Source organism: Grampus griseus (assembly GCF_964374135.1).
Source record: "Grampus griseus genome assembly, chromosome: 1".
Taxonomy (NCBI): domain Eukaryota; kingdom Metazoa; phylum Chordata; class Mammalia; order Artiodactyla; family Delphinidae; genus Grampus; species Grampus griseus.
The window spans coordinates 137571228-137598883 of NC_139017.1; the positions used below are offsets into that span (position 1 = coordinate 137571228).

Sequence of the window (27656 nt, forward strand, 5' to 3'; positions counted from 1 at the left end):
CCCACGGGAGGTGACTTTGGAGCTGGCCCATGAAGGATGAGCAGGGCTGCTGCCTCCTCAGGGTCTTCGTCCTTCCAGGTTCCCTCTCCCTAGATTCCACCCTTGTCTGGTCCCCTAACCCCCTGCTGGGAACCTTTACTCAAAATCACCTTCTCAGTGCAACCACCAGCCGCACCATCCCCTGCACTCGCAGGTTCCCCCTCCCCACTTCCTTTTTCTCCATAGCCCTTATCACTAGCCAACATTTTATATCTTTTTCTTTTTTTGTTTATTATCCACTCCCACCACCCCTCCCATATGAAGGCAAGCTCATGAGCAAGGGCTTTGCTGTTTTGTTCACTATTTTATCCCCAGATGCTAGAACTGTGCCTGGAACATAGTAGGTGATATATATATATATATATCACCTATCACATATATATATGTGTGTGTGTGTATATATATATATATATATATATATATATACCACCTATGATATGATACATATATCATAGGTGGTATATATATATATGATATACACACGATATATGTCATACGTATGAATGCAGAAAGACACCCGGGTTGAAATCCAACCCATGACTTTTGGGCTGAGTGACCTACTATGGGCCAGGCCACTTGGCCTCTCTGAGCAGCACATAGTAGGTGCTTCTGAAATGATTTTAAATAACTTAATAACGGTGGTAAAAGACTCTGGGCCGGGAAGTGCGGCAGGCAGGAGAGGTATAGAAAGTCCCGCCCCCACCCCTCACTGCCAGCCCTACGCCCCCCCCGCCCCCCCCCCAAGGGAGCCCGTGAACCAGTTGGTGGCCATGGCGCTGGCCCGCCCGCCGCGGCGAGTTCCGCGCGCTCGCGGAACTCGACTGTGGGAGTTTTCCGCGCCCGCCGGCAGGCCAGACCGGCTTCTGCCACCGCCGCCACCGCTGCCACGGCAACCCAGGCCTTGCGATTTGTGATCGCCACAGACCTGTGCGCTGCGTGTTTGCCCGCGCTGCGCCCCTGCAGGCGCGCCCGCAGGGTCCCCGACTTTTCCATTCGGCTATGCACATTTTCATTGCTGCCTTGCCAGACATCCTTCCCCGAGCCCGGCAGATTTAATGGCCCCTCGCGGTGGTTACTATGGATGCCATTTGGTCGGGTTTTAGAGTCATTAGTTGAGGAACCGTTTCCGATTTCTTGCTTTATGGCAGAGCCCCGCGCAGGGCCTGGTGGAGCGCAAAGGCCTCTTGATGTTCACCTTATGCTGGTGGGACCAGTGAGACACACAGAAACGGCTCGCTTAGGCAAAGGGCATTCCATTCCTTCTCCACTCTGGGGAGGGGAGGAGGAGAAAGAGGGAACGGGCAAGGGGGGCCAGAGCGTGGAGGGCAGGAATAAGGTGGTCAGGAGAGAGGTAGGGTTGCAGGGATGGTGTCAGGACTCATTCCTCCCCCAGTTACCTGGACACCCACTCTGGGCAGACACTGTGCAGGGTGCCTGGGACCCAGATATGGTCCCTTCCTGGAAAGTCTAGTGGGGGAAACAATGACTACACAGTGTGACCAGGTCAGTGTGATAGGGAGGCCTCTGACCCAGACTGTGGGTGTGTAAGTCAGGGAAGGCTTCCTGGAGGAGGAGAATTCCAAACTCAACATTGAAGAGTGTGTGTGGCTTGCTAGGTAAAGAAAGGGGTTGAGGGTATGTGCCCCCAACAGGGCATGGTCAGCTCTCTCCTCTCATCCTCCCTTATCTCCCACCAGTGCCCCACAGTCATGCTACAGACCATCTAATATCATCTCCCACGATTGTCTTTGATCCCTCCAAGGGTTTTAGGCTAAGGTAGGGCAAAGGGCCATACGCCATTTGACGATGACAAGACTGAAACCAGAGAGAAACAGGACCTTCCTGGGGGTCCTGCCTCCAGCCTGTGGTGGAAATGGATTACCAGGACAGTGGGTCTTCTTCCAGGCCCCACCCAATATCCTTTTGACATCCCAATATAGCATTTAAGCCATGAGCTGGGCTCACGGGCCCCAGGCTGGCAGGCACGTGGTCGCGGTTGACAGAGCCTCCACCCTGCACTGCTGAGCTGAAGGTGAGAGGCATCAGGCCTCGGGAACACACACAGAACAGTCACCCCAGGTCATCCAAGCACGGACTTTGCCCCTTCCCAACCACGTGACCTTGGGCAAGTCACTTCCTTCTCCGATTCTCAAGTTTCTTACCCATAAAATAAATCCCGTAATCTCTTTATCTCCAGACTGCTGTGGAGATTAAATGAGCTAATTTAGGTATGCTCCTGGAACATAGCAGAAGCACAACAAGAGGTCATTCCTAGCCCTTGGAAAGGGACCTTACAGAAGGTCCAGGGGCAGAGATTGTGTGTCATTCACTCCTGGTGCAGTATGTGGCACATAGTATATGCTCAGCAAATATTTGTTGAATGACAAGTGAATGAATAAATGAATCTAACCCAGCTTCCCAGTAATGCATAAATCTTCAAAGAGAATCATGCTTGAATCCTAGCCCTGCTGCTTCCTAGCTGGTGGGCTTGGGCAAGTTACCCTCGCTAAGCTTCAATTTCCTTGTCTGTGACACGTGACTGCAGTCTCCTGGTGGAGCTGTTTTGAGGAGTGAGTGACATGTGACTGTGTCCACTACCACATCCTATGTGCTGGGGAGGCCCTGCAACCAGCCCCAGGGCTGCTCAGGTGTTCTCAGGTTCTCGCAGCATGAGAGCCTTGGCTCTGGGACTTATGGAGGAATAACCACAGGATATAGGCCAGGGTTCACTGGGCTGGGAGTTCCGGCTGCCAGGCAGCTCAGAACAGGCCAGAGTGAGTCAGCTCTGCAGCAAGGCAGCCTGCTCTAATCAGCCCAAAGCCTTCCCATCACAGCAACTTACTGATCACAGCAATTAACTCTCTCTTGTAGGTATGATTGCAATCCTCTCCAACCCCTATTATACAGAAGAGGAAACTAAGGATCAGACAGGGAGAGCAACTTGCCCTGGTCACATCTAGTGAGCATCACACAGCAGATACAAAACTCATAACTAAGTTTGCAAGAGTTTCTAACCCATCCTCTAGAGCCATCTATTATGTCAATAAAGTCAAATCAAGTTTCTTAGCCAGGATTCAGGCCTCTGTGATGGGGCTATGGCTGCTGCCTTATGTCCTCATCTGTGGTCATCTCTTCCCCATGCTCCGTAAGCTGCAGCCATATGGGGCTACTCTGTCCCTAGGCATACCCTGCCCTGGCAAATATCTAGCCTTTTCATGTGCCTTTCCTGCTGCTGAAATGCACCAGCAACCTAACCTCCCCATCCAACTCCTACTAATCTTTTCAGAGTCAGATCAAAAGCCAAAGCCACCCATTAGGATGGCCATTATAAAAACAAACAAACAAACAAAAACAGAAACAAATTACAAGTGTTGGTAAGGATATAGAAAAATTGGAACACTTGTGTATTGTTGGTGGGAATATAAAATGGTGCAGCTCCTGTGGAAAAAAAAGTATAGCAGTTTTTCAAAAAAATAAACATAGAATTACCATATGACCCAGCAATTCCACTTCTGGGCATACAGCTAAAAGAAGTGAAAGCAGGGACTCAAACAGATATTTGTACACCCATGTTCATAGCAGCATTGTTCCCAACAGCTAAAATGTGGAAACAACCCAAATGTCCACTGATGAATGAATGGATAAACAAAATGTGGTATATACATACAATGGAATATTATTTAACCTTAAAAAGGAAGGAAATTTTGACACAAGTTACTACATGGATGAACCTTGACATTATGCTAAGTGAAATAAGCCAGACACAAAAGAATAAGTATTGTATTATTATTCCACTCATATGAGATACATAAAGTAGTCAAATTCACAGAGATGGTTGCCAGGGCTAGGGGAAGGAGGGCATGGAGAGTTGTTCAATGGGTACAAAGTTTCAGTTTGGGAAGATGAGAAAGTTCTGGTGATGGATGGCAGTGATGGCTGCACAATGTGAATATACTTAATGCTACTGAACTGTATAGTTAAAATGGTAAATTTTATGTAAAGTATATGTTATGACAATAAAAAGGTGGGGGGGAAAGCCGAACTCCCTGGAAATCTGTCTCTGATCCTCCCAAGCAGGTCAAGAGCCCAAGTTTCATCTCATAATCACCAGCAATTTATAGTAACAATTTTTAATTAAAAGTTATTAAATTTCACATTTAAAATTACAGGTGAGGGATTTCCCTGGTGGTGCAGTGGTTAAGAATCCGCCTGCCGATGCAGGGGACACGGGTTCGATCCCTGGTCCAGGAAGATCCCACATGCCGTGGAGCAACTAAGCCCATGCACCACAACTACTGAGCCCACAAGCCACAACTACTGAAGCCCGCGCACCTAGAGCCCGTGCTCCACAACAAGAGAAGCCACTGCAATGAGCAGCCCGTGCACCGCAACGAAGAGTAGCCCCCGCTCCCCGCAACTAGAGAAAGCCCGCGCACAGCAAGGAAGACCCAATGCAGCCAAAAATTAATAAATAAATAGATAAATAAAATAAAATTACAAGTGAAAAATATCTCCAGAATGTTGTTTTAATTTACCTTTTTATTGCTCAAGTCAAATATTTTTTCCAAGTTTACAAACTGGCTCTATTTCCTCTTCTGAAAATGCTGGTGTGTTTTTCAAGAAGATAAAGCAACAGGGTCTCAGGACCCAGCCCCAGATGGAATGAGGTGTGGGAGGGACTTAGAAGTTCAGACCTGGGACTTCCTTGGTGGTCCAATGTGTAAGACTCTGTGCTCCCAATGCAGGGGGCCAAGGGTTCCATCGCTGGTGGGGGAACTAGATCCTGCATGCATGCTGCAACTAAGAAGTCCACATGCCGCAACTAAAAAAAAAAAAAAAAAATCCCACATGCTGCAACTAACACTGGCGCAGCCTAAATAAATAAATAAATATTTAAAAAAAGAAGCAGCTCAGACCTGCTACAAAATCCAAGTCCTGGAGGACTAGCAGCTTTGCGTCAGGGAGCACAGCCCAATCTTCTGGAGGATAGGGGACTGATGCCAGGCCTGGGGGAAGGCTGGCAAGAGCAAGACAATTGGGCCACAGGTGGAACGCAGACTGAGTGGGAGCTGCTAGTTACCCAGAGTGATTAGAACCAGCACCTGGAACCCCGTCCTTCCACTGGGGCCGACTGCAGGGCAGAGAGGAGGCAGAGAAATCTCAAGTGGGGAAGCCTGCTAAATAATGACCAAAGGAAGAGCTGCAGGAGGGGGCAGGCTCCATTCAGAGGAAGCAGAACACTGAGGGACTGTGGCGGGGATGGGAGAGCAGCAGGACTGAGGTGGCTTGGGTGCTGCGTTGGAAGGGCCAGGCCTGACTCTCCTGTTCAGTGAGCTCGCACAGGGTGGAGCAGTGCTCAAGGAGGAAGGGCCTGGCTTTTGGGGGTTCAGCAAACTGGGTTCCCAGGCCTGCTCGGGCACACCCAGTTCTGTGACCTGGGCAAGTCCTTTTCCTCGTCTGAGCTTCAGTTTCCTCATCTCCTGAGCAGAGAGAGTAAAAGCATGCCTTTTGCCATGCACCGGGGGTTACACGCCCCGCGTTTGGCACTGCACCTAACAGGCACACCTGGTTGTGCAATGCGGGCGTCTAAAAGCCGTTGAGCTGCGAAAGCGTAAACACCTACAGGGCGCTCCCGATCCGACGCTCTGACCCACCCACCGGCGGGCGGCGCCCCGGGATGGGAGGTGGCTGCGCCCCGGGCCTCTGCGCGCTGACCCTTGCCTCCCGCGCCGGGCTCGCTTGAGGGGCGCCCCCATCCACGGCGGCCTCCGGAGCAAGGCTCGGGGAGCCGCGGGGCAGCCATGGCGGAGCCCGAGGCCGCGACCGAGGAGGTGGACGCCCTCATCGACGACCTGGACTACCTCCCCGGCCACTTCCACCTGGAGATGCAGCTGAACTTCGAGCCGCGCTCGCCGGCCTCGCTCCACGCCCGGGACCTGAAGCTGCAGCGGGACGGCCTGCGGCAGGAGCTGGCGCTGACGGCTGCCACGCAGCGCCCCGCCGTGCGCCACCTCCTGGGCGCCTTCGCCTTCTACCTGGAGGAGCTGGATGAGGCCCGCGAGAGCTTCCTCGAGGTGGCCCGCGAGGACCCGGGCAACCTCAACGCCTGGGCCAATTTGGTGCACGTGTACGGGCGGCTGGGGCAGAAGGAAGAGGAGGAGGCGTGCGCCGAGCGGCTGGCCGGCCTCATGGGCCTGGCGGGGGACCGCGGGGCCACCGGGGACCCCCCGCTCCGCGCCGCGCGCTGCCTGGCCGAGCAGGGCTACGCGCACGGCTTCGACGTGGGCTGCGCCAGCCCAGAGGAGCGGGCGCGGGTGCTGGAGGCCGGCATCGAGCTCTATGACAAGGCGCTGGGCCACGCGCAGCAGGTGGGTGATCCCTCCCCAGGCTGGGAGGGCTGGGGTCGCGGCCCCTAAAGTCTGCAGGGATGCCCCCGGCCTCCAAATTCTCACCGAACCCTGGCCCTTTGGCTTCCGGAATACGGTTCCAGCGTGCCCCTCCCACCTTGGGTCCTAGACCAGGCTTGTAGCTTTTCTCTGTCGGACTAGGGCGTGGACCCACTTCCCAGCGGGTTAGCTTGCGTAAGTTTCTTTGCTGGCAGCACTGCAAACTCCACACACCAACTCATCCCTCTCACCTTGCTCTTCCCAGCAAGTACCTGTCCCTGCACCTGTCCACACCCACCTAAGTATAAGGCACAGCTCCACATCCCGCCAGAAACAGGCAGCATTCTTGCCTCCTCTCTCCCGCTCACGCACCATAGCCATCCACTCAGACCCCGGATCCTGTCCGCTCTGCCTCCTCATATCTCCAGGGTCTATCCACTCCTCTCCTGCCTCCCCTCGCCAGCCCAGCCTCCATCATTCCCTGCCTGGGTTCCTGCTCTCTGGCCTGACCCTTCGGCCTCCTCCTCCACCCTTGCTGCCAGTGTCATGTTGCTCAATCCTGCCGGCCATATCCGTCAGCTGCTTACAACCCCCAGTGACTCCCCACTGCCTGGCACGTAAGTCCCAGGCTCTCCGGTAGGCACTAGAGACCCTCCGTGACCTCGCTCTCTGCCTTCCCTCTGCCGTGTTCCCCCTTCCAACCAGGCTTTTGCCACCGTCTACATCCCCTTGTTCCCCGTGGGCCAGGTCTCCTTACAGCCCACCTTGCCACTCTTTCGGCCTCTTTCAGAGGTGCCCTTTGCTCTACCCTTGCCTGGAAGGTTGTCCTCTCTCTCAGGCATCCACTCCGCTGACTTTTCCAGGCTGGGTCAGGCATCTCCCCTGGGCTCCCACAGCACTGCTCACACTGTCCATGTACAAGTCTGTCTCCCCACCTCAATCTTGAGATCTTCAAGAGTGGGGACAACATCTGTCTGGTTTACCACTGTAAAGCCGACACCTGGCCAGTGGCTGGACACAGTGGCGCTCGGTAAATGCATCTTGAGTGAATGCATGTGTAGCACAGGGCCCGGAGCTACATAGACAAACGCTAGGCATATCAGTTACCCATTGTTGTATGACAAATAGCTCCTGAGACTTAGCAGCTTGAAACAATAAGCACCGATTGTCTCAGAGTTTGCGCTGAAGAACCCAGGCATGGTTTAGCTGGCTGCCTCTAGGCTGTGGTCTCATCTGAAGGCTTGCTCAGCTGGGGGCGGTGGGGTGGGGGTCTGCTTCCAAGCTCACACTCATGGCTACTGGGAGAATCAGTTCCTCACTTGCTGTTGGCCGGAGGCCTCCCTCAGGTCCTTGCCACGAGGACATCCCATCACTTTTGCTCTATTCTCTTCATTAGAAGCAAGTCACTAGGTCTAGCCTCCAGGCAGAGAGCGGGGGTTACACAAGAGCACAGATACCAGGCAGTGGGGATCACTGGGGGCCATCCCAAAGGCTGCCTGCATTGGATGACAGACAAGTGACGTAGAGGCATTGTCCTCTTGTTACAGAAGAGGAGATCACAGTTCAGAGAGGTACCCTGGCTTTTCCTTGAAGGCACTGCATAGGCAGTGTTGAGCTGATAATGATGACTGTTTGATAGTTAAACGACAACAAGCCTTCACACGTGGGTAGGATGGCTCCATTCACAAAGGCTCTGCACACCCCCTTGGAGGCTTTTCCACCAAAGCTTATGGCTCCCGCATGTGAGGAAACGTGGAGTCAAGACCTCAGGGAGTGCTGGGTGAGAGGCACGGACTTGACTTAGGGGAGCAGGGCAGGTGGAGGTTAAGACGGTAGACTCTGGGTCACACAGTCCAGGTCCGAATCCCAATTCCCCATGCTCTCACCTCCAACCGGTCCGTAGCATGACTGAGCTACCCTTTCTATGAAATGGGGATAATAATAGTGCTTTTGTCCTAGGATTCCTCATCCGTAAAATGAGGAACAGAGCCTGCACAGAAACAACAGGATCACAGACGACCTCTGCCTCTCCTGACCTGGGAGAGCCTCCTCCCCGCTAAACTGTGTGCAGCTGTGGCTGTCCCCTGGGGCCAAAAGGAACCCAGGTCTCCTGTTTTAGAGCCTGAGCACAAGGCCCTGAATGCCAGCCGCCCTCAGTGGAAGGCGTGGCCAGCTTGGTGTATGTTGAGTATGGTCACAGTCTCAGAGCAGGGCCTGAAAAGCCCTGGACTGGGAGCCAGGAGTCCTGGGTTCTCATCTCAGCTGCAACCACCCACGGTGGGGCCTTCTCCTGTCTGGGTGGTGGTTTCCCCATCTGTGAAAGTGAGGGAGGGGGGACTGGATGGTCTCTGAGGTCCCTTCCTGCTCTCAGGAGAAGGCTTCCTGGAGGAGGTGAGCAGGGAGGCAAAGTTTGGGGCATAGGGAAGGAATGGGGGCCGACTCCTCCCTCCCTGCTGCTGGTCTGCCCAGCCACAGTGGGGGCCGCACCGTCCCCTTCAGTGACCGCTCAGAGGAGAGAGTGTCAAGCAGGGCACTGCCCTGTGCTCTAGGGAGGGAGCTGACTGTCTCAGGTGGGAGGTGGCCTGTGCTGTGTCCTTGGGCCTGGCCCAGTGGCTGCTCCCCAGGTCTGCACAGAGTATCTGTGGTCAAAACCTCCCCCCAATCCCAGGAGAAAGTGGGTATTTGAACCCCCCCCCTTTTCATCATCTGAGGATTAGGAGAGATCATGCTTATAAAGTACCTGGCACAGGGTAGATGCTCAAGAAATAGTCGCAATCAGGATGACAGTGATGATTTTGTATAGTAAGAGCAGGAGGCTGGGTTCAAGCACCCAGGTCGCTTATTATTCTGCTGTGTGACTTTGTACAAGTCACTTGTCATCTCTGGCCTCAGTGTCTGCTTTATAAACATTAAACAATAGTGATTTCTGCCTCAGTTTACTATGATTATCCAATCAAATCATGGGGTAAAAGTGCCCATAAACTGGTAAATTCTGGGCATGTCTGAGACACACATGCTCAGCATCTTAACGTTTATTGAGCACCTACTGTGTGCCAGGCCCTATCATTAAGAACTCCTGCCTTTTAGAAGCTCATGGACAAAGGGAAGAGCAAACATTAGTTCCTTCAGTAACCAGCCTTCCCTGAGCCCCATCTCTGGTAGTGGGGGCCAAAGGGACGTGTCAGAGGTGTGCCTATGACTGGCTGAGGTCACAGGCATTCATTACATGGCCTGTGCCAGGTGACAATCATCTCTGAGTGCTGTACACCAGAGACCATAGTTTCTGAACCAAAAACAGGACCCCCCCAGAGGCTGACAAGGGAAGTGCACTTCGAGGACGTCAGGACCCGTGTTGGAGTCAGCAGGGACCTGGCAAGTCCAGGTCCTGGGGATAGAGTGACAGTAACTGAACTTCAGAGAGGACACACTTCCTTTCAGCACAAGTGACTGAGGGAGGCTTCTGGAAGAGCAGTAGTGTACTGGCAGGAATGAGAGGAGGGCAATCCTGGCAGGGGCGTGGTGTGTGCAAAGGTCCTGCGGTGGGGGCTTTAGTGACAACTGAACTGGATGAGACCTGGAAAGAGGGCAGCCAGAAGCTTCATGGGGAAGAAGAGCACGTGGTGGCCCTGAGGAACTGCTGATGTGGTCTCTGAGGTCTGGTTCCTGCCCTCCTCTGAGCCGCATTTCCTCTTACTTCCCTTGAACCTTACTTCCCAGGGACTCTAAACTTCTCCTACTTCTCCAGACATGCTGTGCTGTTTCACAGCTGCCTGTGCAGGAACTTTTCCCTCTGCCTAGAAAGCAAACTACATCCATCAAAACCCAGCTCAAATGTCACCTCCCCCTTGAAAACCTTCCTTCACACAATGCCCACCTTCACACAGTAATATTCATGAACGCTCTTCTCCAGGTGCCTTGTGGACTTCATCTTAGTCCTCACAAGAACACCCTGATCCCATTTTATAGATGTGGGAACTGAGGCAGGCGAGGCTAAGTAACCTGCCCAAGACCACGGAGCTAGTAAGTGGCAGTTGAGTTTATGCCACTCTGACTCCAAAGCCTTTGCTCTTTCTGGAGAGGTGGGAGAATTGGGGTGCAATAAGTGTGAAGCAGATGGCCGGCAGGATGGACAGGGGAGCCCCCCACACCGGCCACCTCCTGGAAATCTAGGGTGGAAGTGTGGAGAAGTAGAGAGAGGGTGGCCGTGTATAGGGAGTGGTGGGGGGATAGGAAGGACGAGGGCAGAGGCGAAGTCAGCCATGGGGTCAGGGAAGGAGGAGTGGGGAGAGTGGAGCAGCCGCTGAGGGACCTCCAGTTGAGAGGGTCGCCACCCACAGGAGCGCAGCTGGGGGTGGGCGGCCAGGAGTCCGACCCTAGCCGGTGCTGCAGCTCCAGGAGATTTTCCATCCTGAGGGGGCTGGGACTGTCCCAGGCAAGGAGGAGCCCCCGGAGCTCAAAGAATAAAGAGCAACCAAAGAACCAATGACGGCTGCTCATCTGCTAACTAAAATTACAAGAGGAAACATTACAAAGGTTAGTAATTCAGCCCATAATCCAAAAATAAGCCGCATGTCTGTGTACGAGTGGACGAGTGTCTGTGCCTTCCCTCTCAGCCCTTAGTTCCCTCCCTTTCCTCGTCCTCAAGTTACAAAAATATGATGAGGCAGATTGCTTTATCCGTCATTCCTCCGCACCCCCGTCACGTCTCCACACACACTCACAGACGGATTCTTGTTGGAGTCTCCAGGCTGAGTGGGTATTAGGAGCAAACACTTTGCAGTTAGACACACTCGGTTAAAATTCTGCCTCCATCTCCAGGTGGCTACGGACAAGTCACTTCACATCTCTGAGCCTCAGTTTCCTCATCTGCAAGGTGGGATTCTAACATCACCTCACAGGGTTGCTGTGAGGATTAAGTGAGAGACCGTGAAGGGCTCCAGGCAGAGTGTAGATCATGTTGGCGCCCAGCCCCTCACCTTGCCCACCCTCTGGCCGCCACAGCCCTCAGCTTTGCTCTGTAACAGTGGTTTCTGTCTTGCCCCCTAGAGGGTGAGCCCTCTGTCTTGGGCGACCCTCTATCTCTACCTACCACCCCGTGTCTGGAACGGGGTTGGACACCCAAGAGGGGTTTGTGACTGTTGCTAAATTTAATTTGTTTTTTTAGTCTTAAAATTCCCATTATTTTTCTAAAATAAAGTAACTCGAACTTATATTTCTCTAAAAAAGTAATATCTCTGTCCCAAGCTAACTCAATCATTTGAGTTTCTTCCCCTTTTCCTGGAATATTGTGTGGCTTCACACACACACACACGTACCTGCACACACACGCACAGGTGCACACACATGCAGATCCTTCACCCCTGCTGCTGGTCCAGAGCAGGCTCCGGGTGGTAACAGGAAACACCACCACAGTGGGCGCCATTGATCCAGCCTGTACACCAGGCACAGAGCTCAGAATGTTACGTTCATTAGCATATCCGATTTTTATTCAAACCTCACAGACACACTGCCACTGGTATTGTGATTCCCTGGTGCACAGAGGACAGAACAGGCTCAGGGAGGGGACTCGCCCCAGGTGACCGGGTGCACACAGGCCATCCAGGTTTCACCGGGCCTGCTGGGGCGGGCGGGGATGGACCCAGTGCTGGTAGGCCCAGCAGCCGGCCTCACAAACAAACGAAGGTGCAGGCATCCACACAGTCGCCAGGCAGGAAGGACCGACAGACACACACAGCTGTGCCACCATTGGGGAGGCCAGCCCCAGGACCTGGGAATTCCTCAAGGAGCTGCCCTCCCAACAGCTCTCCACCTCCCACATGCCCCCCTCTCTCCCCCAGCCTCCCTTTCTCCCTCACCTCTTCGTCCCACAGCTCCAAACCCTGACAACTCGGGCGCACGGTGCAGGCAGATGCGCTGCTGGGACTGAGGTCAGAGTGTTGGTGTGGGAATCTGCAGGCTGCAGGGACGCCCTGGGTGACCTGGGCTGGCTGTGTAACCTCTCTGAGGGTCCATGTCTCCCTCTGTGAAATGCGGACAGTGGTACCAGCCTGGCAGGGGTGCGGGAGGAGGAACGGGTCACGGAGGGAAGGCCCAGCCCCAGCGAGCTTTGATGGACGCGTCCTTCTCATCCTCATCCCCTGATGGGGCTGCCAGGACTCCTTCTAAGTGAGCCCCCGCCCTCTTTCTGCTTCCTCCCACTTCCTCCTGCCCCTTCCTGAGCTCGCCCTCAGCCCAGCCCAGCCCAGAGCCAACTTTAGGAAAAGAACAATGACATCGGGGAAGACCCCACTCGGAGCCAGGGGTCAGGATTTGGGTTCCTGCCTCAGCCCTGCCCCGACTGGCTGTGGGATAGTGGGCAAGTCCTCTGTGGACGGTGGACATTTCCTCCTCTGTCACTGGACTAAGGTGGTGGCCAGGGTGATTTCAGGGACAGGAAGGACTTTGATAATAGAGAAGTGGGGGAAGGAATGAACCTCCTGGCAGAAGAAAACACATAAACACACAGAGGGAGGTAGGAAACCACAGCTTGGGGAATGTCAGGCACGGCGTTTTGAGGACTTTAGAGTTGATCTCCAACTTTTGAGATCATGGGCAGGGTTTCTCCTCCCATGGTGCTTGCAAACACACACACAGAGCTCCACAAATCTGAGTGGTTTGGTTTGGATGACGCTGGACGATGAGCTAGGGACTGCGCACTTGTGATTTTTTCACGGATTATCTCACTTGCTCCTAGAAATGCTGGGGAATCAGAACTATTATTAACCCCATTCTACAGATGAGCAAACTGAGGCTCAGAGAGCCGTAACAACTTGCTCAAGGGCACACAGCCATGAGTGGCTGGCTGGAACTGAACTCAGTTCTCTCCGACATAAAGCCCAGGCTGAGGGACAGCTTTCCTGACACTCTAGCCCCAGCCTTCTGATGGCCTCGGTGCTGCTCGCATTTGCATAACAGCACCTTCTGAATTTGCTGCTGGCTTCTTTCCCTCCACACCTGGCAATTTTGGGAACTGGGTCTCCCCTCCTTATTGATACAGGACCCCAGAGCCAAAGTTGCCTGTAGCATCATCTGACCCAACTGCCTTCTTCACAGGAGGAAAGATAGAGTGTGTTAAGGGTGCACACAGCCCATACCCATGGGAGGGGCTGAGAAAATGCAGGACTTCTTCAGACGTACCCGGTGCCAGAGCTGGATTTGTACCCAGGACTGGACAGGGTCCCTTTTCTCTAGGGACCATGGAATAGAGAAGTGGCTCTACTCAGTCCTGCGAGTCTGTGGAACCAGTGCAAAGCAAAGCTGGCTCACAGAGTCTGCGTCTGCGTGACCGATCTAGGACCAGAAAGGGGATGACAATGGGGAGCTGCAGTCGATCTGCTCCACTCTTAAAATCCACAAAGACCATGCAGGGAACCCAGCGAGGGCTGAATAGGTGACTCACCTCCATGGCACAGCACCCAGTCACACTGATCACTCCCACCCATGTGCCTGTGACACAGGCAAACCCAGTCGATCATCCCTGCTTATAGATGTGGAAACTGAGGCCCAGGCTGGGCCAGCGGACTTTCAAGGAACCCTGGGGGAGGTAGAGGCAGGGGTGGGACTCCAATCTCAACCCTCTGTTTACTCCCCGCCCCCACCGAGGCAGGAGCTGCATGAGGAGAAACCGCTGCCCAGCCTTTCTGGGGCAGACCCCCAGGGGTGCCAGGCCAGCCAGGTGGGCTGGGGCCGGAGCTCCGCGTGCAGAGCCCGAGGCTGCTCTGTCATCACAGAGGACATTCCAGTTGAGCAGGAAGAGCATGGTCGCGAGACCTGCCACCTGGTGACTTTTATTTCTGCAGCGTCAGCCTTCACAGACAGGGTCAGCTTGATGAGGTGGAAAGAACAGGGGCACTGGAGGGAGGCAGATCTGAACTTGAATCCTGGCACCTCCCCCTGGGCTGTGGGGCTGGCCAGGCAGCTTTTCTCTTAGCCTCTGTTTCCTCACCTGTAAAAGGAGGAGGCTGCATGACACCTTCTCGGGCTGCTGTGCGGGTGGATTCAGTGCCACGATGCACGAAAGTGCCCAGTGGACAGTTGATGGTTGAGAAACGTTCATTCTCTTTCCTCCTTCTCATCCCCCCTCCCCTGAAAGAGAATCAGTCAGCTCTCAGGAACTGACTCTGAAACACAGAATACAACGTCCACAGGGGCAGAGTTCAAACTGCAAGGCAAACATTTTCCTTAAGAACCAATAAGGTCTCTGTAGAGCCTACGCAGACACATATAGATTCATAAACCATTAGCACATTGAGATCTTCTATTGAAATCCTCTAAAATAGCTAAGCCCTGCAACATCTCCTTCTGTGGGGACCACCTTTTGAAGTAAATGGAGTAGCCAGCTGAGACCCATCCTTCTATCTGCCAAGTTAACACAAACCTGCTCTGTAACGTCTAATCCTCATCCTGATATTCTCTGCAGGTACTGCCAGGTCACCCACCTTTGCCAGTTACCCACCCAGCTGTAGCAGCTTGGATCGTCAGGCTTCCAGAGGATCACAACTGCTGATCCTTTTGTTCATTTAAAAAGAGATGCACTGGTGCACTGGCCTGCCATTTGCACCTGGCTCTCTGCAGTGCTAGACTCTAGTGCAGTGGTTCTATCAGATTCCCAGGTGCTGCTGATGCTGGGCAGGGGACCCCACTTCGAGGACCACTCGTCTGCTGCTGGGTTCCCAGCTCTGCTACCTTCTAGCTATGCCGCTCTGGGCCACAGGTGCCTCTTCTGTAAAACTGGGATAATCGTAGTCCCTACCTCCTAGGTAACCCCGGAGTTAACACATGTAAATTATGTGCCTGGTGCATAGTAAGTGCTCAATAAAAGGCACTATTATTAGTATAGCTAAAAAAGCAGCATTTCCAGGTTTCAGTCCAGGATTTCACACTGGCTTTGTGTCTGTGAGGATGTCTTCTCACCTCAGTGTTCCCATCTGTACTAGGGGGGTGATGCTAACCCACTCTACATTCCACAAAGGGCTTTCTGAGGGTCATGTGGCATCTGTGTGAGTGCACTTTGTAAATGGTAAGCACTGTACAAACACTTGCAGCGAGGTGTTGTGGGAGTAAGGTGCATTTGAAGTCAGAGACCTGGCCTGAAATAGGTGAAGTAGGCACGTCTCTGCCTCTTTGAGCCTCGGTTTCCCCATCTCTATAATGAGGGAAATACCGGTGAGGGCCTCAGAGGAGCTGGGAGATGTCCTGAGAGCCCCTTGCCTGAAGTCGGTGCCTCACTCTCACCCTCACCTAGTACCAGAATCTAACCAGCTACTTAAGGGCAGTGCTGGTGCCTGGGCCTTGCCAGCTTGAAGCCTCAGCGGGCTCACGCTCTGGCCAGTGCCCCCTCATAGACCCCAGAACCCCCGGCTCACGGGGTCCTGATGAGGATGAACAAGAGAAAAGGTGGGGTGTCCTGCCAAAGCCCACACGGGGAGGCCCTCAGTCAATATTCCTCTCCTGGCAGAGGTGCTGTCAGCCCCTCCCAGGCTGCCTCCAAATATATTGCCTCTGGGAGCCATCAACTCTGGAAGTGAATTCCTTGCAGCCATAAGAGGTTTCACAGCAACTTCATTCTCCAGGAGAGAGGAGAGGAGGGGGCAGTCAGAGGCCTGTTTAATTTAATTTAGCATACGTGGCTTGCCAGGTTGCCCCTGGTAACAGCTTCAGCTGCTGCTTCAGTTACAACTAGAAGGATTTTTAAAGAGACAGCCCATTTTAAGACCAGAATTGCACAGCAAAATGAATGGACTCTCTCTACTAGCTCCATCACAGGGATGGAGGATTGGAACCCAAGCACAGTGAGGCTTCAAACGAGGTCTGTTTATACCATTAACTCCATTCCTGATTCGCGACCCCATAAGCCCTCCTGCAAATGTTACTTTTTTTTTTTTTTTTTTTTTTTTTGCGGTACGTGGACCTCTCACTGTCGTGGCCTCTCCCGCCACGGAGCACAGGCTCCGGACGCGCAGGCTCAGCGGCCATGGCTCATGGGCCCAGCCGCTCCACGGTACGTGGGAGCCTCCCAGACTGGGGCATGAACCCCTGTTCCCTGCATCGGCAGGCGGACTCTCAACCACTGTGCCACCAGGGAAACTCTGCAAATGTTACTCTTAAGTGGGATCTGAGGAGGGGCTACATTTGGGATTTGTCATAGAGATGTCACTCAGCTAGCTACTTCTCTGAAAATCAGTTTTAGTCTTCAAGTAGAAGGGGAGTTAACCTTTAGGAGTTGCCCCTGCAATTCAGGCACTCTGCCACCAGGTGGTAGTATTGCTTACTTAGTGCAAACCATAACCAGGCTTGACTTACTCAAGACTATCACAGTGGTGGTGAAACCACTGGGTTTTAAGTCCTGATACTAACCAGTGTGTGACCCTGAGCAAGCTGCTTCACCTCTGTGGTCTCACTGTTCTCAGAGACATAGTAAGGGGATTGATTGGATCAAGATAACTGAGTGCTGTGGACAGGCTTCGGGCTGGGACTAGGAAGGCATGAGTTTATGTCCCAACTCTGTCATGTACTAACTGTGTGATGTGGACACATAACTTAATTTCTTGCATCTTGAATACCAAACAAGAAAGTGGCTATGAACCAGGGAGAGCCCTGAGGACAACACACTGCTCTTCAACACTGGGGACCTGTGGACCCCACGGGGCATGTGAGGCCCTAGGAGCAGAGTGGTGGGGTAAAGAAGTGGAGAGTGGGGTGAGGCAGGATAGCCGCGGACTCCAGAGCCTGAGACTTCGATGCCCCACCTAGAACTGAAATAAGGCAAAGCAGCCTCCTAGACACGCCTAATTCTGCACGTTTCTAACCCAAACCAGGAGAAAGGGGGCGAACGTTTATGGAGATTTATGGGCACGGTCCCCAGGCTGGTCACTGCCTCCCAATGCCCCTTTGCAGGTAAGGACACAGCCTCTGAGGGGTAACACATCCACCCAGGGTCACCCCCCTCTTGTGGCCAGACGTGTTGGCCACCCGAGCCTCTGCTCTCTGCACTGTAGCCCTCCCTTAGTCTAGGATACCTGCTGTCACTTGTGGTCACATCTCCTTGTCAGGAGCCTGAAAGGGGGAGCAAGTTCTGTGTCTCCCCACCATGACTCAGTCTGGCCAACCTCAAAGCAGGCATGGGGCCAGAGGTCACGAGATCACAGCCACAGGCAACCAGGGAGACTGAGGCACACGTGCCTTTGGTCCTTCACACAGACAGGTGCTGACATTATGTCAAGGTCCTTGGCCAGCTTGGCCCACAGTAGGTGCCCCATGAATCTGAGTCCCCTTCCCATGTCCCAGGTCCCGTGCAGGTGCAGCAGGTAAGGTCATCTGGCAGCCCCTCCAGCTTTTTGCTTTGGCCAGTGTTCTCCATTGCGCTCTCAAGGATGCCCTTTAATCCTTGGGTCCCGCCCCTCTCCCCTCCAGACAGCCCTGTTCCCAGCCGAGCCCGCATACACGTATTCCAACCTAAGTAACAGGATAACTCCCCACTTCTAACCCCTTCTATGCCTCCCCACTGCCTTGCAGATGACTTCCAGGTCCTGAGCCTGACACTCAGGGGACCCTCCTGATGTTCCCCTGCTGGCTCATCCCCTCGCCCCTTACAACTGGGGTTCTAGCCGCTCTGGGCTGCATGCAGCCCCTGACACACCTGCTCGCTCATCTCTGAGGTTTTGCACATGATGTGCCCTCCATCTGACGCCCTCTCTCACTGTATCCACCTGGTTGGTTCCTACTTGTCCCTGAGAACCCTGCTCCAGCACGTCCTCCTCTAGAAGTCTTGGGGGTACCCCTGGATCATGTAGGAAACCTCCTCCCATAGCCCCTGGTGTTCCTTCTGCTCTAATTTTGTCTTTGGTCTGGCTTTCCTGCCAGACCTGGCTTGGGTCAGCATTCAAGACACTCCCCTATGGGCAATCACACTGTTCACTGAGATCAACTCACAGGTCCCCCTTCCTCTCTTCCTCCGAACCATCCAAGGCCACCTCAGAGCAGTCGCAGCCTAACTTGGCAACGTTAGCTCCCGCCACACCCCAGTCATACTCACCGTGCCCTATGCTCCCCAGCTGCCCACTCGTGTCCGTGCTGAACACCCCGTCTGGAATGCCCTTGTCCCCCACCTCACCCTCTCAAATACCACTGCTATTCAAGGCCCACCTTACAGCCCATCCTCTATGAGACCTTCTCAGAGTCTTCTGGCTGGAAGTGGCCTCTTCATCCTGCTGCATTTGTCTGCATCCCCCTCTCAGCCTTGACCAAACCCTGCTTCATATTATAGCTATTGGTAAGCCAGTGTAATGAGGGGAGCAAGGGCTTTGGAGACTAACAAATGGGGTTCAAATCCCAGCTCTGACACTTGCATGCTGTGTGACCTTGGGCAAGTCATTTTGCCTCTCTGAACTTCAGTATGTGCCTCTGTAAAATGGGATGACACCTACCTCATAGGTTGTTGTGAGATTGAGATGATGAGTGTCAGGATCCTGGCATGTGGCAGGCACTCCTTCAAACCCCATTATTTATGGTCTCCCCAACCGAGTTGTGAGCCCATGTGGGCCAGGGTGCAGGTCCCATTCAGTGCCACAGCTCCACAGCACCCAACACATCATAGTTGGGCCTCACACCACAGATGCCTCACACCATAGAAATGCTGGCTGGACTTAATGCTTCATCCTAGCTGCTGAGGGTGGGGTGGAGGGATAACAGGGGCCCTGAGCTGAGAAAGCCTCTGCGGATGGGCGGGTGGTGAGTGCAGAATGGAGCCTGGAGATCAACCACAGGAGATGAATGTGGAGGGAGGGGCTGGAGCCTGAGGCAGAGCTGCTGATATGCACTGGGGGTTTTATTGGTTTTCATTAAAATTCCTTCCCCAGGCAGGAGCAGCTACTCCCATAAATATTTTATCTGGTGCCCAAGTCAGTCTAAATGCACAGCAAAGTTGGCAAGAAAAACAGTTCAGGGTGGGGTCCTGGGCTTCAGCTGAACTCACTCGCATGCCCAAAGGGGCTTCCTCAGGAAGGTGGAAGCTGAGGGATGGCGCCAAAGGGGAGAAGCGGGGGGGGGGGGGGGGGGGGGGGGAAGGTGACTGGTGGAGTGTGGGCCCTGCGGTAGTGGGGAGGGAAGGAAATGGACGCCACGCCCGCTCTGTGATGGACACCTTGCTCGGGGCATTCACACAGGTCATCTTGTCAAATCCTCTGTGGTCACAGAAGTGAAGTGACTCGCCCAAGGTCACCCAGCCAGCCAGTGGCAGAGCCAGCGCTATGACCAAGAGTGTACTTGCTGCTTCTCAGGGTTCAGGGAAAGCATGGGAGTCTATGAACAATGTCCCAAGTGCTTCAAGAGCAGCAGCACAAGCCATTCTCTGCTTCCCTAGATCCCGAACGAGGAAAAAAGGGGCTGGTACTTCACCATGGCGACGCTCTTCATCAGGTCAGGCTATGGGTTGAGGATGGGATGGTGGGGAGGGACGGGGAGAGGTGGGGCCTGGAAACCAGGGGAGAAATGGCTGAGCCCATCTGCGTGGCAAGGGCTCCCCGAGTTCCTCTCCCTGCCCACTGGCCTGGGGAGGACTCGCGGCACCCTGGGGACGGCTGGAAGGGTGCTGACCAGCCGCGTCCCCTTCTCTGCCACAGGTTAGATGGCATCTTCCTGGAGCTGGGCAGCGAGGAGCAGAAGAGGTTGCCGGCCTTCAACCGCACGCTGGCCCTGCTCCGGCAAGTCCTCAAGTCGTCGGAACCCCACCACCAAGGCAGGACCCGTGGGGACGGGTGGGAGAGGAGCCTCTGCCCCGTCCTCCCTGCACCCGCCACCAGCCCTGCCAGTCTTGTCACTGTCCCCACCTCTAGCACTGTTTCGCTGTCCCTCACCCTCTGTCTCATCCACTCCCTTGTTCACCTCAGGGAGCTCGCACACCTCGCACAGGTGAACGGGCGCCTGCAGATCACTCCAGGTGCACGTGTCCAGGCCTGTCTGTGACCGAAAGTGTAAGAGACAGAGTTCTCACCACTGCAGCCTCTTATCCCCATTTTGTGGTGGGAGGAGGGAAGGCTGTTCTGGAGGGGAGTCGAGTCATTTTTCCACAGGGACCAGAGCTCCAGAGCTGGGGAGAGCTGGAGTCAGAGAGCAGGGTGTCCCGCGTGACACAGTAAACACAACAAGCACTGAAACTGTTCATCCCTCCACTCACACATCCCTCTCCCCACCCTTGTTTCTCTCGGTCCCTGGCTGGCCCACAGTGATTTCATGCCACTTCCCCTCCCTTTGTCTTCCTGGGGGCTGACGCCTGGGGTGGCACTGGCCCCCTGCCTCCTCGTGGCTCCCCTCCCTCTCTCCACCCCGCTGTTGCCTGAGACCCCTCTCCCGGCCTCACCCCCAGCTCTGGCCTGGTGCTACCTCGGGATGCTGCTGGAGAGGAAGGACACCTTCTCCATCACCCCCATGGGCATCCATGACTGCGGGTTTTCAGGGACCGACCCCCTGGACTGCTTTGGCAAGGTATGTGCCCCCGGCCACAGAAGCTCTCCGAACCCGGATTGAGACTGACACCTCAGCCTCCTCTCCTGGAACCCGCTGCTTCTCTGGGTGTCATCCCCACCTCCCTGCCTTACTCAGGGAGTGCCCTTACTCCAGACCTTTCTCTCCATCCCAAACAAAGCCAAAGTGCTCCCTTGTCCTCTTGGCCTATGAGTCAGATCCTCTCCACTTCTCTAGGCCTGTCTTCTAAGCTAGTCACGATTTCCCAGATATACCCTCAGGCCTTTCCCCTTCACACCCCCGGGAGCAAAGTGGAAAGAAGACGAGGTTAGCTGGGGTCTGGATGCCAGCTCTGCCCATAGGCCCTGTGACCCTAAAACAAGTCACTTCCATCTCTGAACCTCCTTATCTGTTAATTATGTGATCCGTCCACCATCTAGGATATTGAGAGACTGAAAGGAGGTAGTGGATGAAACCGTTCACTGTAAACCGTAAAGTGCTGTTCAAGCCTTATTCTTGGCACCTCGTTTCTGTGGCAGTTTCCACACTTAGCTCAGTTTTTGAAGACCTTCCTGGAGGCCAGGGACCCTGTGATTTTCGTTCCCCTTGCAGTCAGCACGACGCTCTGGCCGGGGCACGTTCCTAGCATTTGCTGCTCAGTAATGAGCAATTTCTTGGTGAGAGATCTTAGTGAGAGCAGAGCATAAACACTGGTTCACGTGTGTTCCGAGAGTTGTGTCCAATTTAACGCACTGCCTTTGCCCCTCCTTGGGAACCTACTCTGTGCGGGGCACAGAGGTGGACAGATGGGGCCCCTGCCCTGCAGTTCACCATCTCAGGGGCAGCAACAAACACAAGGCAGGCAGCTGTCAGTAACAATATTGGGGTGGTGGTGGGGGCAGTGCTGTGCCCAGCCAGAAACACTGTGTGAGTCTGGGGGAGGTGGAGGCTGATTCTGGCCCCTCCCCCGACCTGCCCCAGGAAAATGGGGGAGCACACAGCGACGTGTCTGAGGAAGAGGGGTCTGCCTGGGGTCTGGAGGGATTCACTGGACGTGTCCCGTGAACATGGCAGAGAGCATGTCAGCGAGTCGGGCTCTCAGGAGTTGAGTGCCAGTGAGCTGTGCCCAAAGTGTTGGGTCCCATGATGTGGTGGATATGAAGAATAAGATCTTTGGGGTAATATGGCTCTACTGAGAGAAGGGGTTCCAGTTCTGGCAAACAGCCAGACAAATGGTTTGTTCTTACCTCCTCCCTTACCCAGGCCATTGAGATTGCCAAGGACCAACCCCCAATCCTGAATCACCTGGCCAAAATCTTCCACTTCCTCGGAAAGCAGGATATGGCCATGGGTACCTGCAACATGGCCCTGGACACCCTACGAGATCCGGAGCTCAACTGGCAGGCGTACTGCACAAGGGCCAAGGTGAGTCTGCCCGCAGCTCCACCCCATCCTGCCATCCAGAATCAGAGAACGACGGCCAAGACCCTGTGGCCAGAGCCCGGAGGTCAGGGAGCCTTCACGGTGGAAGGGAGCGTAGGTGTCATCAAGGCTCACAGTTTGTGTTCTCTAAGATTGTTGAGTGAGAGAATGAAGGAGCTTCCCACCCACTGCTCATCCCTTCTGTAATGACCTGGCCAACAACCTGCCAGCCTCCTCTTTGATTAGAACCTTCGGCAGTCATACTGACCTGGGTGGAATTCGGGCCTCCCCACTCATCACTGTGGGACTTGGGGCAAGCCACTTACCCCTCCAAACCTCCATTCCCCAATCTGGAAGATACGGACAATAACATCTATCTTAAAAGGTGGTCAGAAGACTAAGTGAAATAACATCTAAAGCAGGTGCCTGGAGCATGGGAGGTGCTTGGGAAAGGCAGAGGGTATATTGGAGGAGGTCTGATGTCGTAGATCAGAGCTCTGGCTCTCAACGCCGCTGGCCTCGGTTCAAATCCCACAGCACCGCTTACACGCTACGGGACTGTAGACAGAATACTCTTGCCCAAAGTCTGAGCCCCAGTTTCTTCTTCTATAGACTGGAGGTGATTGTACCTGCCTCACAGAGTTGTTATGAGAATTAAATTAGACTCTTGTGTAAAACTCAGTACTGACCACATAGTAAGAGTTCATAAGTGGTTGAACAGTATTATTAGGTATATATATATATATTTTAAATTTATTTAGGGCTGTGTTGGGTCTTCGTTTCTGTGCGAGGGCTTTCTCTAGTTGTGGCAAGTGGGGGCCACTCCTCATTGCGGTGCGTGGGCCTCTCACTATTGCGGCCTCTCTCGTTGCGCAGCACAGGCTCCAGACGCACAGGCTCAGCAGTTCTGGCTCACGGGCCTAGTTGCTCCGTGGCATGTGGGATCTTCCCGGACCAGGGCTCGAACCCGTGTCCCCTGCATTAACAGGCAGATTCTCAACCACTGCGCCACCAGGGAAGCCCCTATTAGGTATATTTTTAACTGGCTCACTGTTGCTTGGGGCAGTCCACTATGGTCACTGAGCTCAGCAGATTACTCATTTAACTGAGAGCTGCCTGCCTCTGGCTTCCCCCTACTGGTCCCAGATCTGCCCTCTGGAGCCCCTACAGAACCCATCTGCTTGTGGGCAAAGAGGTGGAGCTCTGAGTTCGCTTTGCTCCAGGCTGGACAGCCTCCTCCACTACCTTTCATGGGACATGTCCTTTGATGGGACATGATGACTCCCTTGGTCTTGGTCTGTATGACATAATCATTTTGCCAGCAGGTACTAGACAGTCAGTTCCTTCATGGCAGTTGATGTGGTCATTATCAATAGTAGTGATATTACTCATGATTGATAGTAAATAATAACACCTTTCTATAACACTCTGCATTTCACCCAGCACTTTCATATTCATGGCCTGATTGAATTCTCGCAAGATCCTGTGAGAGGCCAAACGTGTGTCATTTTACTAATGAGGCAACAGAGAGGCAGTGACCTTCAAGGGGTCCTGCATTCCGTTAGGGGGAATCCAAACCTCACTCTCCTCACGCCATCACAGGTTGGCCTGTAGCATATGCTCGCTGTCTCCCTGTAGCTCCAAAGATCACACTTACTACTCAGATGACCAGACTGGCACCAGGCTGGAGGCAGGGCATAGTGAGGAGGAAGGAACAGAAGGGAAGGGAACTCATCTGTGTAAAAGCCTCAGGCCCTGCTGTGAGCCTAAGGCCCTACCTGGCCCATGACCTTGACCCACCCCGGCTCAGCTCCCTCCCTCCCAGCCACACTGGGGTCCTTGCAGCTCCTGAGGCATGATCTTGCCTCAGGGCCTCTGCCTAGAATGCTCTTCTCCCAAATATCCAGTTGGCTTCCTCCCTCACTTCCCAGAGGGCTTGAAGAAAAGGCGGAGCTGCTAGCAGCCGTCTTCTTGAAAATGTCAGCTTCTCACCAACACTTTGTGTCCTCCTGTCTTTGTTTGTTTTTCCTTTTTAGCACTTATCACTCCCTAGCACACTATTTGCTGATTTATCATGTTTACTGTCTCTCCCCCCAGCTGTAATACACACTCCACTGAGGGCAGGGAATTTTGTCATTTTGCTCTCTACTATATATCCTCAGCTCCTGGAACGTAGCAGGCTCTTGATGAATATTTGTTGAAAGAATGAATGAATGAACTGAGCACCTACCATGTGCTAGGTCCTGGCTAGAACATATTCTCTCCATTGTCATGGTAACTCTCCAAGGAAGATCTTAGTGTACTGATTTTTCAGATGTGGAAAATGAGCCTCACAGAGGTCATGCTAATAAAGAGGGGGAGGGGCTGGAATTCAGCCAAGTTCAATTGGCTCCAAAGGCAGAGCTTCCCACTCCCACCCCACCCCCACCTCATGAAGCTGTCTTAGAACCAGAGCCCACCAATGGCTATAAAGCATTAATACCTTCAACGACAATGACCCCCTTTTTCTTACTTCCTCCTTCTCCACCCCTTCCCTACCCCTCCTGAGCCTCTAGATTTTCTAAATGCTCCAGATAGATGTGGGGAAAAGGGAAGAAGTGGTGATGAAGGCAAGGGTCTGGAATCATTTGTAATTTGATGCTTGTAAGCTGGGCCACCTGCCATTCTTCCCACACTACTTGCTTACACAGACTCTCACATCCCATCTCAAACAACCCCCTCCCCTAGTCACCTCTATCCCATCACCCTGTTTATTTTTTCATACCACTTGTCACCACTTGAAGTGGTACCATGTACTTTTTTACGATCATCTCCCCTACTAGAATGTTCTGCCAGGGCAGGGACCTCCTCTCTTATCAGCACTGTACCCCAGTACCTAGCACAGGGCCTGGCATATGGTGGGCACTCAATACATATTTGTTGAATGAATGAGTGAATGAATGAATGGCTCTTACTCCATCCAACGCCCTTCATTGTACAGAGAGGGGTCAGTGTAGTAAGGCCCAGAAAGTGGAGTGGCTAGCCCAAGCTGGCCCAGGAGTAGGACCTCGGACTCCCGAGTCCAGTCACAGGGGCTTTCCACGGCACTACAGGACCTCCCTGAGCTGCTGTTAAGAAAAAAACCTTTATTTAGGATAGAAAAGAGGGCAAGGGTCCTTGCTTGAGCATCTTCCCTGAGCTGACTCTCTGTGGGCAGATCCACGTCAGAGCCTACCTGCATGACCTGGAGCGAAGCAAGATGGGGCTCGGGGGCATGCCTGACAGGAACCACCTGGCCTGCGCCAAGGCCGACCTCGAGGAGGTGGTCAAGGTGTGCCCAGGCCTCAAGACCTACCTGAACATCGGCCAGGTAAGGTAGCCTCTTGGCTAGGGTAGCCAATAGCTGACTAAAAACCTATTAACTCTCTGCCAGGCCAGGCCTGGGCACTGAGGACACAGGGAGGAACGCGGGGCATCCCCAGGCCTGATAACAGTACCTGCCTCCTACTGCATTGGTGAGGATGATAGGAGATGATGCACCTACAGCGTTCAGAACAGGGCCCAGTGCTTTCTAAGCACTCAGAAAGTGTGGGCCATTATTCTGTATCCTTCTGTGCCTTCCGTGAGCACGGAATGACTACCAGAGGTTACAATATCTTATATATGAGAACACTGAGGCCCAGAGATTGCCCCGCTCAAGGTTATATGGCCGAGAGCGCTGGGGCTGGAACTGGAATCAGAGTACTGTCTCCTTTGCCAGGAGAGGGGCACCAAAATTTGCGATGAATAATTGTCGAGGGAGGGAGGGTGGGAATGAATGCGTGGAATTTTTAAAACAGCAAGTGTGGGAATGCAATGAACGGGCAGCGGCGACGGCAGGGGAGAAAGGCTCACCCCGAAGCCCCCACCCCAGGTCTACTACTACATGGGCGTGGACGCTGTGCAGGAGCAGCTGGCGGTGGACGAGGCGGCGCTGAACCAGGCGCTGGTCTTCCTGGCCAAGGCCGGCGAGTCGGAGCTGGGCGCCACGCTGCCTGAGCTGCAGCTGTTGCGCGGCAAGTGCCTGCGCATCAAAGGCGAGGAGGCCAACGCGGCGGCCTGCTTCAAGCGCGCCGTGGAGCTGGACGACGCGGGCTCCAGCCACACCGAGGGCTTCGGCTGCCTGCTCGAGGCGCTGCTGGCGCAGTGGAGCCAGGCGCAGCTCAGCGACGGCGAGCTGGGCAGCGAGGTGGACGCGTGGCTGCGCTGCGCCCAGGACAAGTACCCGGCGGCGCGCCTGCGCCAGGAGCTGCAGCGCGTGTGGCGCGGCCACACGGGCGAGGTGCTGGGGTTGGCCCGGGCCTTAGTGGCGCAGGGACGGCCGGCGCTGGTGCGGCTCCTCTTCGAGACCATGCAGCGCGAGGGCATGGGCTCACGGAGGGTCCGCCGCGCGTTCTCCTTCGAAGGTCCCTGAGGCCCCGCCCCGTTGAGGCCCCGCCCCGTTGAGGCCCCGCCTATAAGTGATTGGACCTGGTCGGGGAGCTGCACACCGGCTTTCACTGCCGTAAGCTGGCGGGTTCGGGGAGCCTGTCAGATTCTCTTTCGGGAATTAGAATGGAAACGTAGGACCCTAGGACGGTTTGACGTGCCTACGGAGGCAAAAGGGCCTGATTCAGCTGGGGCAGACGCGAGGGGCCACTGGGAAACTGAATTGAAGGACCAAATTGTACAAATATGCAGAAAAAATAATATGGAGCCTCCCAAGAGATACAGAAGATAATTGCCTCCATTTTGGTGGCTTTCTAGTACCCAAGAGCCTGTCTTTGGATTCCGTGAGCCACGCTCTATCCTTATAATAAGGCCCCCTTTACTTAGGTTGACTGGAGTAGGTCTCAGGTCCTGCCTCCAGGGAAGCCGTGGCTAGAGAAGAGGGCACAGCTGCTAAGGAGCAAGTAAGGGAAGGGCGGTAGTCTACACCTGGCTGCTCAGGGCTCTTTCCTGCCTCTCTAGCAGCCTTGCAGCAGGCCTCATCCTTGGCCAGCTTGGTCTGAAAGGCCCTCAAACTCCCTGAAATAAAGCCCATCAGTAGTACCTTTGCTTGGCTTCTCTGTTCTTGGGGGAAAGTAGGGGCACCACCCGAGGAAGTGCCAACTGCCCCCAATCTCAAACCTTCTACAAAAGAGTGAAGAAAATCTTGGAATTTTGGAATCATAGTCATAGACTCTTAGACGTGGAATTTTATTGTCAAAGTACTTAGGCTCTGATTGCCAGCAGAACGTCCAAGCTGGATTCTTGTGGTCCTACTTACTTACAAGAGCTAATTTAACCTAAAATTCCAAATCAAGTTCTTTC

The 27656-nt window shown here is 54.0% G+C and overlaps 1 protein-coding gene across 1 annotated transcript; it reads left to right on the forward strand.

The window, feature by feature from the left end:
* The first annotated feature begins 5749 nt into the window (after positions 1-5749).
* TTC22 (tetratricopeptide repeat domain 22) lies at positions 5750-27480 on the forward strand. The gene is made up of 7 exons (XM_082667069.1): positions 5750-6407; positions 19825-19880; positions 20084-20199; positions 20827-20945; positions 22188-22349; positions 25543-25695; positions 26239-27480. The coding sequence occupies exons 1-7, from the start codon at positions 5841-5843 to the stop codon at positions 26776-26778; spliced, it is 1713 nt and encodes a 570-aa protein (XP_082523195.1). The 5' UTR covers positions 5750-5840; the 3' UTR covers positions 26779-27480.
* The last annotated feature ends 176 nt before the right edge of the window (positions 27481-27656 follow it).

Coding starts and splice junctions, on each gene's coding strand:
- TTC22 (XM_082667069.1), top strand. CDS start 5,841: ATGGCGGAGCCCGAGGCCGCGACCGAGGAGGTGGACGCCCTCATCGAC. Junction 20,200..20,826: donor GTCGGAACCCCACCACCAAG/GCAGGACCCGTG, acceptor CCTCACCCCCAG/CTCTGGCCTGGTGCTACCTC. Junction 25,696..26,238: donor CCTACCTGAACATCGGCCAG/GTAAGGTAGCCT, acceptor CCCCCACCCCAG/GTCTACTACTACATGGGCGT.